The sequence below is a fragment of the Trachypithecus francoisi genome, unplaced genomic scaffold, assembly GCF_009764315.1.
Source record: "Trachypithecus francoisi isolate TF-2019V2 unplaced genomic scaffold, Tfra_2.0 Lachesis_group12, whole genome shotgun sequence".
Lineage (NCBI taxonomy): Eukaryota > Metazoa > Chordata > Mammalia > Primates > Cercopithecidae > Trachypithecus > Trachypithecus francoisi.
In genome coordinates this window covers 116,781,291-116,793,363 of record NW_022681457.1, presented here as the reverse complement: position 1 = coordinate 116,793,363, position 12,073 = coordinate 116,781,291, and the positions used below count along the sequence as shown (strand labels likewise).

Here is a 12,073-nt window from a genome sequence, read left to right as displayed (position 1 = left end):
TCTGTTGCCCAGGCTAGAGTGCAGTGGTGCGATCTTGGCTCACTGCAACCTCCACCTCCCTGGTTCAAGCAATTCCCCTGCCTCAGCCTCCCAAGTAGCTGGGATTACAGGCGCACGCCACCACACCCAGCTAATTTTTTTATATTTGCAGTAGAGATGGGGTTTCACCATGTTGGCCAGACTGGTCTCGAACTCCTGACCTCAGGCAGTCTGCCCCCCCTCAGCCTCCCAAAGTGCTGGGATTTACAGGCGTGAGCCACCGCACCTGACATTGTTTTTATGTAATCTTAATTATGCTGTATGAATTAGCAACCTGCATTATTCATTTAACATCATCAGCATCTTTCTACATTACAATGTGCTTTTTGTAGACCTTTTAAATGGCAACATAAACACAATTATGGAGGGCATCAGAGTCCTCTAAGGAACTTGCTAAAAATACAGATGCCTGGTCTTACTTCCAGAGATTCTGATTTAGTAAGCTTACAGCGAGCCTGTGGATCTGTATTTTAGCAAATTCCTAGATGATTTTGATGCAATGTGTCAGATAACCAACGTGTTAGATTATACAGCCATTTCCCCCAGGATAGGCACTTGGGTTCTTTGTTGTTTTTATAAATGCTAAGATAAATAGCTTTACATAAAATTGTCTCACATTTAGAGTGAAATACAGAAGTGTTTTTAAAAACATATAAATTGTAAGAATTACCTGATGAGTATAACATGCCACCTGTGTTGTGTATCTGTATCCCAGAGCAGTGCCTTTGCTGGGTTACCTACCTCAGGACCTGATCGGAACATCGATCCTAAGCTACCTGCACCCTGAAGATCGTTCTCTGATGGTTGCCATACACCAAAAAGGTCAGGACCTACTCCTTTATAGGAGGAAATGTTTTTCTCTCATTGATTTGTTGTAATTTTTCTTTTCATCTCATTAGAGCGCAACCTTTAACCAGATAGGCATTATATTGAAGCTGCTAAAGCAATTGTTTTCTATTTAGACATACTAAAACAGGCCAGGTACAGTGGCTCACATCTATAATCTAAGCATTTTGGGAGGCTGAGTTGGGCGGATCGCCTGAGGCCAGGAGTTGGAGACCAGCCTGGCCAACATGGTGAAACCCACCTCTGCTGAAAGTACAAAAATTAGCCAGACATGGTAGTGCACGCCTGTAATCTCAGCTACTCAGGAGACTGAGTGAGGCACAAGAACTGCTTGAACCTGGGAGATGGAGGTTGCAGTGAGCCAATATTGTGCCACTGCACTCCAGCCTGGGCAACAGGGCGAGACTCAATCTCAAAAAAAAAAAAAACCACTAAAACATTTACAAATAAATGGCTTAAAAAGGACATTTATAATCAGTATCTATGTTACATAAATCCTATTTTTGTCTTATTTTATATAGTCTTGAAGTATGCAGGGCATCCTCCCTTTGAACATTCTCCCATTCGATTTTGTACTCAAAATGGAGACTACATCATACTGGATTCCAGCTGGTCCAGCTTTGTGAATCCCTGGAGCCGGAAGGTTTCTTTCATCATTGGTCGGCATAAAGTTCGAACGTAAGCCAGTCAGTTTTCATATTTTCTAAAACATCTCTTGTATCAAATAATATTCCTTAGCTTATTGACTGCCCTCTGACTTAGTTGACACATGAACTAAATAAAGCATAGATTTTTTTTTTCGGTGCTTTGGGAAGATAGTTTGACAATATGTACCATGAGCCTTAAAGTAAGTCATAATATCAGCTTTAAAGTAGCTTAAATGTCCATCATTAAGTAAAATCTGGAATATTTGCTTGATGTATTATTATGCTGGTCAATGAAAATTTTTGCAGAGATCACATAACATGGAAAAATATTTGACACATTAAATATAAAAATCAGCATACAAAATTGTACCTATGATTATAATTATGTTTAAAACATAAACATACTATGAAATAAGGAAAAGAGGATTGAAAGGAAATAAAATATGAATTTCGGTTATGTGTAGATACTACGACCTACAGGTGTTTTTTTCTTTTTCTTTTTTTTTTTTTTGTTTTTTTTCCTCTCTATTTTAAATATCTCTTTAGTGAGCATGTAAAACTTTTTATGGCCGGGCGCGGTGGCTCAAGCCTGTAATCCCAGCACTTTGGGAGGCCGAGATGGGCGGATCACGAGGACAGGAGATCGAGACCATCCTGGCTAACACGGTGAAACCCCGTCTCTACTAAAAACCACAAAAAACTAGCCGGGCGAGGTGGTGGCGCCTGTAGTCCCAGCTACCCGGGAGGCTGAGGCAGGAGAATGGCGTGAACCCGGGAGGCGGAGCTTGCAGTGAGCTGAGATCCGGCCACAGCACTCCAGCCTGGGTGACAGAGCGAGACTCCGTCTCAAAAAAAAAAAAAAAAAAACTTTTTGTATCAGCCTTCTGCCATCAAATTCCACTTATTTGTGTCTCTTTTTTTTTGAGACAAGTTCTCCCTCTGTTGCCTAGGCTGGAATGCAGTGATGCAGTCACAGCTCACTGCAGCCTCAACCTCCCCTGGCTCAGGTGATCCTCCCACTTCAGCCTCCCGAGTAGCTGGGCCCACAGGTACCTGTCAACACATTCAGCTAATTCTTGTATTTTTTGTAGAGATGGGGTTTTGCTATGTTGTCCAGGCTGGTTGCAAACTCCTGCGCTCAAGCATCCTCCTGCCTCAGCCTCCCAAAGTGCTGGGATTTTGAAGGTGTGAGCCACTGCGCTTGGCCTGTGTCCATTTTTTAATACTTCTTTTCCCGGCAGCACAGCCGACACTGGCTTGTTTGCTTGCTGTTGCATGTCCATGTAACAGCATCATGTGGAATGGAATGAGACCAACCCGGCCCACTACCTCCTGTAGGCTGCAGTACCCCTAGGCCCCTGAATCTTCGGTCCTTTTTTTTTTTTTTTTTTTTTTTTTAATGAGACAGGATCTCACTCTCTCACCTAGACTGGAGTACAGTGGCGCGATCACAGCTTACTGCAACTTCCGTCTCCTAGGTTCAAACGATTCTCCTGCCTCAGCCTCTCCAGTAGCTGGGATTACAGGCGCACGCCCAGCTCATTTTTTGTATTTTTAATAGAGACTGGGTTTCACCATGTTGGCCAGGCTGCTCTTGAACTCCTGACCTCAAATGATCTGCCCACCTTGGTCTCCCAAAGTGCTGGGCTTACAGGTGTGAGCCATCATGCCCAACGCTTTGGTCCATTTTTAATTGAACTCTAGGCCTTTTGACCTGGCTCTAGGTTTCCCTTTGATGTCTATTTTTTTTAAGCATGGAAATTTTACTTGACTCCAGTATCATGCTGAGATTGAGAAGTTATGTTTTTTGGTATCTTGTTATACAGCATTGTCTACATGAACATGAAACTGAGAACCAGTAAGACGTATTTGAATCACCTGTTAATATTACAGTAGAGATGATGTGCAGAGCCGTGGTGAGAAGAGGTCTCAAGGTTGCTCTTACCTCTTTCTACTCCAGGGTTTGGCCTCTCTGCAGAGCATGTATAGAACTTAATGGAAGAAATGGGCAACTGGCCGCCCTAACTCATGAGACTGATTTGTGCTAGAAAACGAATTTGATTATTAAGAAATACAGCTGCCAAGTAATTACCATTTGTATTGCTCAGAAAGGACTTTGTCCCTTCTCCCAACCTCCCCGCCCCAAGTACGGAAACCTATTGGGAAATGAACATGAAATCCGATGGTTGCTTGGCATGAATGTAGGAAACCACAGCCAGTAAGATGCCTCCATGAGGCTTCCATCTGGGGCTCGTTGATGGTCTGTGTTCCCTGGCCCCAGTCAGAGTTAAAGATACAGCCTAGATTTCTGAAGCTCTCTTTTCAGTTCTTTGATGAAATATATGTGAAATTACGCAACAGTGAATATTGTGAATATTCAGAATGTTTTCAGTATTTTTAAAAATTACACCAGTATTTACATCTTAACAACAAAGATTATGTGAGGGAAAGGATTTAAGGTCTAGTAGGTATTCATCTTGCTCATAAAATAATAATTATTCATTATATTTATAAAGTATAAAGCTCTGTGTAAGACAGTGTACCAGGCCTTGAGAATGTGATGGTAATCAAAACGTTCTCTTTACCATCAGGAAACCCACACTGTAATGGGAGAGACAGTAAATAAAAATGGCACTGTCATATATAACTAGAGTTTGGTAAGTGTGACAGTTGAAATGGGAAGGGGGTTGCGAGACTGTTTAGCAAGGGACCCTGCCTATCTCTCTCAGTCCTTCCCAGCAGCACTGCACGCAGGCAGGTCAGGTGTCCTCAGCTCTCATAGGTAAAATCCATACTGAGTGAGCTAGAGTAACATTCACTTGGGGAGGAGTGAAAGTGGAGACTGCAGCCAAGTTTTCTCTCTTACTCCTACTTCACATACACAGCAACGTAATATTTCATGGCATTTTTATTGCTGTTTCGTGAAGGCTGTCTCCTTATTGTCTGCAGATTGATCAGTTTTGCATTACATAATTACTGATTTAAAATACACTTTAATGTCTCATTCTTGTAATCCCAGCACTTTGAGAGGCTGAGGCAGGAGGATCACTTGAGGCCAGGAGTTCAAGACTGGCCTGGGCCACATAGCCAGATCCCATCTCTACAAAAAATGTAAAAACAAAAATTAGCTGAGCATGGTGGTACGTGCCTGTAGTCCTCCCAGCTACTTAGGAGGCTGAGGCAAGAGGATTGCTTGAGTCCAGGTGTTCAAGGCAGTAGTGAGCCAGAATTGCACCACTGCACTCTAGGCTGGGCAATAGAGCACGACCCTGTCTTTAAAATATGTATATATACACAATTTAGTTTTGCAGAAATTTTCACAACTAGGAATACGTAAATCTCATAAAGCAATCTGTTCTATTTCCATTTCACTCAAAAAATAAATTCCAAATACCTCTGAAAGGTTTTCAAGCTCACAATGTGTTTATATTAGGAACCAAGTGTACTTTTATTCCCAGATCAATCAATCATGTATTTGTTCCTTTAACAAATATGTAGTGGGCGCCTGCTATAGACCAGACACTGTTCTAGGTACTGAAGATCCAGGAGTGAACAAAATAGGCAAAATGCCTCACCCCGTGGCGCTTACCTGGCAGTGGGATATAGGGGGAGACAGTGACATAAAACGTATAGTGTGTCAGATTGTGAAATAAGGTTATATATTCAGGTACTGCTTGCCACAGACATACGGTGTACCTGACAGCATGCAGATAGATATTGATCTAGATACAGGCTAGATGCTAAGGGAGAGAAAGGCGATTGGTACAGCTGTTCCACTGTGATGAGAATGTGCAGGGTGAGTGAATAGTCCCTACACGTGGCGATATTCCTGACTGCTTTTATGACACTGTCAGCATCCTGTGATTTTCTTGATAATTTCTGCCTTTGGGAAACTGTTTCCGTTTTTAGGTAACTGAGCTGCATGTATCAGTTGAGAAACGGCAGGCGGGCCTAATGGAAAAGGACAGCCCAGGCTTGGGGTCAGACATAGGCAGATTCACATCCTAACTGCTGCTTCTCAGTTATGTGAACTTGGGCCAGTTCCTCAGACTACCTCATCCCCTGACTTTGCGTCGGGGATAATTCCTGCTTTCCGGGGTTGTTGTGAGGACTCTATGAGCTGATGGCAGCTGATTCAGTGTGCCTCATGAATGGGACTTGCTTTACCAAGGTACCCACAGGCAGTACAGTGTGGTGGCACACAGTGTGGGCTCTGGAGCCCAGACTCGGGTCCCTTCGTGAACATCTGCTTCCCCCTTACCTGCCAGGCCGCCTGGAAAATGTAATTTAATCACGTGAAGGAGAAAATACTTGTAAAGCACTTGAAAATAAGGGTTTTCAAAATGTTAGGTATTCTTGTATGTTATAAAAACTAGTACAGGCCGGGTGCGGTGTTGGGAGGCCGAGGCGGATGGATCACTTGAGGTCAGGAGTTCCAGACCAGCCTGGCCAACATGGTGAAATCCCGTCTCTCCGAAAAATACAAAAAGTAGCCGGGCATGGTGGCACGTGCCTGTAATCCCAGCTACTTGGGAGGCTGAGGCAGGAGGATCGCCTGAACCTGGGAGGCAAAGATTGCAGTGAGCTGAAATTACGCCACTGCACTCCAGCCTGGGTGACAGAGCAAGACTCTGTCTCAAAAAAAAAAAAAAAAAAAACTAGTACAATGCCTGTCACATAGAAGGTCCCAAGTAGACATCAGTTCCTTCCCTTCTTTGTGATCCTCTCTGTTGGCATGTGTGCCATTCACTGTATTCGGGTCATAGATGCTCTAAAATTGGAATGTAAGACAGACCGAAGGTATTGTAATAGCTACATTTTCACCACTAGGGTGGGTTGCAGAACCGTCTTAATTAGATAACTTAAGTGTTAGGTGCATTAAACGTTAAATGTTGTTTGGCAAACTTGGGGCCTTTAAAATTCTTATAGTAAGTTACTCAGTTACTGTCAAATTTTGAAACCAGTTATTTGCGGAAGATATTTTAGTAGCTAAGGAGGTTACTTGTCACTAATTTTAGATTTGTACATAAATAACACTGAAATCATTACAGAAAGATGAGTGCTTTAGAGAAACTTAAGGGGCCTGTTAATGTCTCATTTGTCTCTTATTAGTCTCTGTACCTCCATGGGTAGAATTCTAGCCTCATATTTTCTTTTAGGAGTCAAAAAATTGTTTTGTAAAAGCATAGATCTATCTTGGAATAGTCTATTAAAAATCACTTTCGACTTCACATTTAAATTGTTTGACTCAGTCTCTCACTGGGAATTTTCTAGGAGCCCAGTAAATGAGGATGTTTTTGCTACCGAAATTAAGAAGATGAACAATAATGACAAAGACGTAACAGAATTACAAGAACAAATTTACAAACTTCTCTTACAGGTAAGGTGAGATTTTTAAAAATACAAAATTCCCCAATTGTGTTTTGTTTGAATGCTCAGTCAAGTCACTTTACAAAAATAAACTGTAAAGGGAAACAAGTCTTTGCCCTCTGCATTCCAGAAATGTTTGTCTTTCTCTTTTCGTTTTTAAATTAAATTGTATTGTTTGTTCCTTATTCTGTGTTACACAGAATATTTTTGTAAGAACCCATTGTAAGACAGCAAACCAAGTGACTGGGAGAATTCTTACACTGCAGAGGCACCAGTGTGCTCAGCCTTTGGGTTTTGGCTTCAGGATTTTTTAAATAATTTCAGTTTTAAAGATGGGAGGAGAGGGATGGTAGGTCTCAGTTTCTCTTAACTATTGTAAGGTAAAAGTGGGGAAATGCGTGTGTTGAGAAGAAATACCAAAGGTGTTTTCTACAAGAGATTCAGTGAATAAGTGGGAAATAGAACTGATGGTGTCACGTAGAGTAACTGTTCTCAGTGGTTTTCAGAATGTCTCCTGTAAAATCTCCAGGGTGCATGAAATACCTGCCACGTTCTTGGAAAAAGTACAATATATATTTAGTTTGTTCTCTCTGTTCTAAACTGGACATAGAGAACTAGAGTTTATTTTCAGGTTTTAAAAAATTAATTATACTATGGCTTTTTAACAATGTGTTGTCCTGGAAGTACCTACCTAGACTAGAACATAAGACTTTGCCCTTGAGAATTACCGAAATGACAGAGGAGTGCCTTTCGTGTCAGCATTAAAAGTACTAACCTGCACACACCTAATTGGGGATTTCAGAAATTGTCATCTTAATTTTTAGATGATTCTAGATGAGCTCTGAGGTGGCTGCATTTAGACACCCAGCAATTCTGGACTTGTTCCTCTCTGTCCTTCTAGCCAGTTCACGTGAGTGTGTCCAGCGGCTATGGGAGCCTGGGGAGCAGTGGGTCGCAGGAGCAGCTTGTCAGCATCGCCTCCTCCAGTGAGGCCAGCGGTCACTGTGTGGAAGAGACAAAGGCAGAGCAGGTGCATGGGCTTATGTCACATCCTTATACAGGCGTCGTGTTTTCTGTACTACCTCAGTTCTGCATGTGGTAACATCTTAGTATATATTCCTGACTCGAAGACCTCATCTGATAACAGGCATTTTCATCCATTTTGCTTTGGGAAAAATGTCTGTAAAAAGAAGATACCACCTTTGGAAAGTGATATTTGAATTAATTGTATGCATTCTAAAAATTAGCATATCTTGAACAGATTTATTTAGTATTTGTTGGTACCAGTATCCTGTGGCATGGTGCAGGAAACTGAATTAAAACGATTACTGTGCTTTAATCATTGTGTCTTCAGAGAAGCAGAAGCTAAGTGTATTTTGTTTATGTATCTTTTAGTGGACATTTTCGTAATTTTTGAAACATATTTTATCTTTCCTTTCCCTAAGATGACCTTGCAGCAGGTCTATGCCAGTGTCAACAAAATTAAGAATCTGGGTCAGCAGCTCTACATCGAGTCAATGACCAAATCATCATTCAAGCCAGTGACGGGGACACGCACAGAACGGAATGGTGGTGGTGAGTCAGCAAATGATGGTGGTGAGTCCTCCCCAAGGATCTCCTCCTGTGGGTGTCACTCTCTACATAGATGTCACATATGTGATTCATGAGCATAAAGTCATGACCCTGTGTTGGTGCTTGTCATATTTCTTGATTTGCCTAAATAGCAATAGTAATAGTAGTAATAATAATGGCAACAGCAAATACTGTTTTGAAAGTAAGTGGTATTAGAATGTATTTGTAATAGTTGCAGTTCACTTTTACTGAAGACTTAACTTTTCTTGAAAATACCAACAAATCATAGATTTTCCTCCCTGCATGGGCATCTCTTTAAACAAAAAGAGTGGATTTTAGAATGCATTTTAAATAATAAAGTATATTAAAATGAAAATCCCTTTCGTCATTTCAAACAGAAATCTTTGTGACCTAAATTCAGCGAAAAACTTTGGCTCTTTTCTTGACGTGTATTTACTTTTCTCACATATGAGGTGAGGAGCACTCCAAAAGAGCTGGATCAGTACTAAAACTGGCATCATATTGAAAAGTTAACCTAGTTGTATTGTATGGCATAGGGAAGTTCAATAATATGGAAATCAAATTAGATTGACATTTAAATTTAGCTAACTTTCCCTTCATTTTTCTTCCTGAATGTTAATATAATTTGGAAGTTGTGATGGATCTTGGTCACTAAATGTTATTAATCTCTATCATTGTCAAATGTAGACGTTTTACACAGTGCGGTGAAATTTCTAAGGTCAGTAATGATAACAGCTATACGTTTCAGGACTTGACATGATTTATACCACAAAAAGTCAAACTGCTGCTCCCATAGGTGACATCACTGGGAACCGTCTTAGTCTGTACTGCTGTAACAAAATACCTGAGACTAGATAATGGATAAAGAACAGAAACCTATTTCTCACAGTTTTGGAGGCTGGGAGGTCCAAGATCAGGGCACCGGCAGGTTCAGTGTCTAGTGAGGGCCAGGTCTCTGCTTCTCAGAGAACATCACTTCCTTGGGTGGGGGCAAACGCTGTGTCCTCACATGGCATAAGGGACAGAAAGGCAGGAAGAGACTTAGCTAGTTCCTTCTAGCCCTTCTGAAAGGTTGCAAATCCCATTCATGGGAACATGTGCCTGTTGACACTGTCACATTGGGTTTTAAGTTCCAACATAAGAATCATGGGGGACACACCCATTCAAACCATAGTGGAGCCTATAGGACTCCCCAGATAGAGCAAGTCCTGTTCTTTCATTTTTTTCTGTTCACCTCGATAGGAAGGTGAGCATTCCATTGGTTTCTTCTGCTGTTACATGTAAGGGCACAAGACAGGAATAACAGCTGCTTTTTTTATTCTTGTCCCTCGAAACCCCCACATTCCCACTCTGCAGAAAAATTTATCTTAAATACAATTTTACTATATAGATTATTATTCCATGTCCTAGCAGTGCTATTTCTTTTAGGAAGTTTTAAAGCTAAAATGTCTAAATGTTTTTCTCACTCTCTGGTCTTGCCAGTCCTACTCACAGCTGCCTGGGCCTAGGATCTCATGGTAGTATCAGAATTTCACATACTGACTTCTGTCCTCAGAATAGCTTCCCTTCTCACTTCACTTCCCTTCTCACTTCCTGCATTATTCAGTTTCTTATCATCTACCATGGATCTTGTAATACCATTGGTACTGTTTTTTTTTGAAGGCTGTATCTTTAAGTAGACGGCAATATTCCATCATTGATTTTTTATAAAATTGAAGCTGCGGGTAACTCCATGTGCTTACGCAGCTACTTTAGAAACTGAAATGTTCCCACTCCTTAGACAGATTCTTATATTTGGCTCTAATAGCACACACAGGATGTGACTTTGAAGAAGAAGGAAGAACTCTTGCCATTTGGTACAGCTTTGGAGAACCAATGTTTCTGGGAGATCTTGATTTTATTAACATTTGGAGACCTACAAGTTTAAAGAGCTAAGAAACCTTTATACTCTTTACTTGAGAGACATGAAGATACAACTTTAAAATGTTATGATTTAAATGTTAGAAATTGTCTAGAGATATATACCAATGAAAAGGAAAATGCTTAGTTAAGCATGATCATTGTTTACATGCTTTATGGGAACTTCAGGTTTAAAATTTATATGTTTACCTTTCTTACAATATAAGAGCAAATAATGCTTTAAGGTAGAATAAGAAGGGAGATTTTAAAAGTTAATATGGGAGGGCAAGGAACAACAGGGATATGTAAAGCCCGTTCGGCTACATGTACAGAGGCCAGCTTCAAGAGACATCATTGAGGAAATCCAGGAAAAGTAAGTGTCCATGTCTAGGGTGATGGAATGCCTGAGTGAGAGAAGATGACCCGTAAGTTGAACAGGTTCAGAGTGAGGTTGCTTCCAGTTTCTTTTCAGGGAAGTAGAGAGCCAGAAACAGCATCACCCCAAATTTACAACAGAAAAATCTGGATGAAAGGCAAGTTCAAGACCTTTCTTGACAACTCAGAGTGCTGAGGTTACAGAGCAGCCAGCAGGCCTAAAATTTAAGGAGAGAAACATATTTGCAGGGAGAAGAAAGATGTAGCACTGGATTCCAGCGCACCGACAGCCTGAGTCAAGTAACTTGCAGAAGACAGACCCTCTCCGAGGCACAATGACAAGGAAAGACCAAAAGCTGAAAGTGGAGCAGATACTGAGAAAAAACAAAAAAATGACCCACCAAACCAGCCACCAGCTGAGGCAAAAGGTATAACTAGAGGAATTTGAAAACTGTTCTACATCCTGTAAATCCATTACAATACTCAAACCTGGCCTAAAAATTAGATTAATTCGAACAGAGGTCTAAAAGAAGGAAAGGCATGCCCAGTCTCTGTATGCTACACAAGTTACACAGTTCTCAACAAGAAATTATGTAGCATATGGATGGGCAAGAAGGTAAAAGAAAAAAAAAAACCCTCCCAAGAGACAAAACCATCATCAGAACAAGACTCAGATAGGACACAGAAGTTGCAACTATCTGACAGGGAACGTAAAATAATTATGAATGATGCATTAAAGGCTAGTGGACAAAGTGGGCACCATGCAGGGCCAGGTGGGTAATCACAGCATAGAGATGGGCATGAAAGAAACCCTCAAATGGAAATGTAACATCTGTAACATCAGTGCCAGAGATGAGGAACACATTCAATAGCATTCAACACAGCCTGGAAAAGAATCATTATTCAAGCTGAAACAGAGAAAGAAGAATGAAGCAAACAGAATAGAGCATTCTAAGAATTTGGAGACAGCCTCAAACTATCCAACATAGGTGTAATTGGAATCTCTGAAGAAATAGCGGTCAAGAATTTTTTACAGGGCCAAAGACCATCAAGTAAGTTAAATACAGAACAAAAACAAAGCAAAACATTTGGGCATATCATATTCAAACTGATGGAAAAAAGAAAATCTTGAAAGCAGTCAGAAAAAAAGATTACGTACGGAGAAACAAAGATAAGAATTATAACAGACATTTCTTCAGAAACCATGCACACTAAAAAGACAATAGAGTAACATCTTCAACCAGAAAAACTGTCAGCACAGAATTCTGTACCTAGTGAAAACGATCTTCAAGAAAATAAAGGTG

The 12,073-nt window shown here is 40.8% G+C and overlaps 1 protein-coding gene across 14 annotated transcripts in view; it reads left to right on the top strand.

Moving 5' to 3' along the window:
- Positions 1–12,073, top strand: part of PER3 (period circadian regulator 3) — a 62,326-nt gene that overhangs the window by 18,260 nt on the left and 31,993 nt on the right. For 11 of the 14 annotated variants that reach the window (XR_004441119.1, XM_033228522.1, XM_033228527.1 and 8 more), the window contains 5 exons: positions 755–861; positions 1,407–1,563; positions 6,807–6,912; positions 7,804–7,932; positions 8,348–8,498. Coding sequence is in view for 13 of the 14 variants with exons in the window: in XM_033228522.1 (XP_033084413.1) it covers positions 755–861; positions 1,407–1,563; positions 6,807–6,912; positions 7,804–7,932; positions 8,348–8,498 (650 nt within the window). In the remaining variant the exon portion in view is untranslated. The remainder of the gene's footprint in view (positions 1–754; positions 862–1,406; positions 1,564–6,806; positions 6,913–7,803; positions 7,933–8,347; positions 8,499–12,073) is intronic. The other 3 variants (XM_033228528.1, XM_033228521.1, XM_033228520.1) reach the window with 1 other exon arrangement.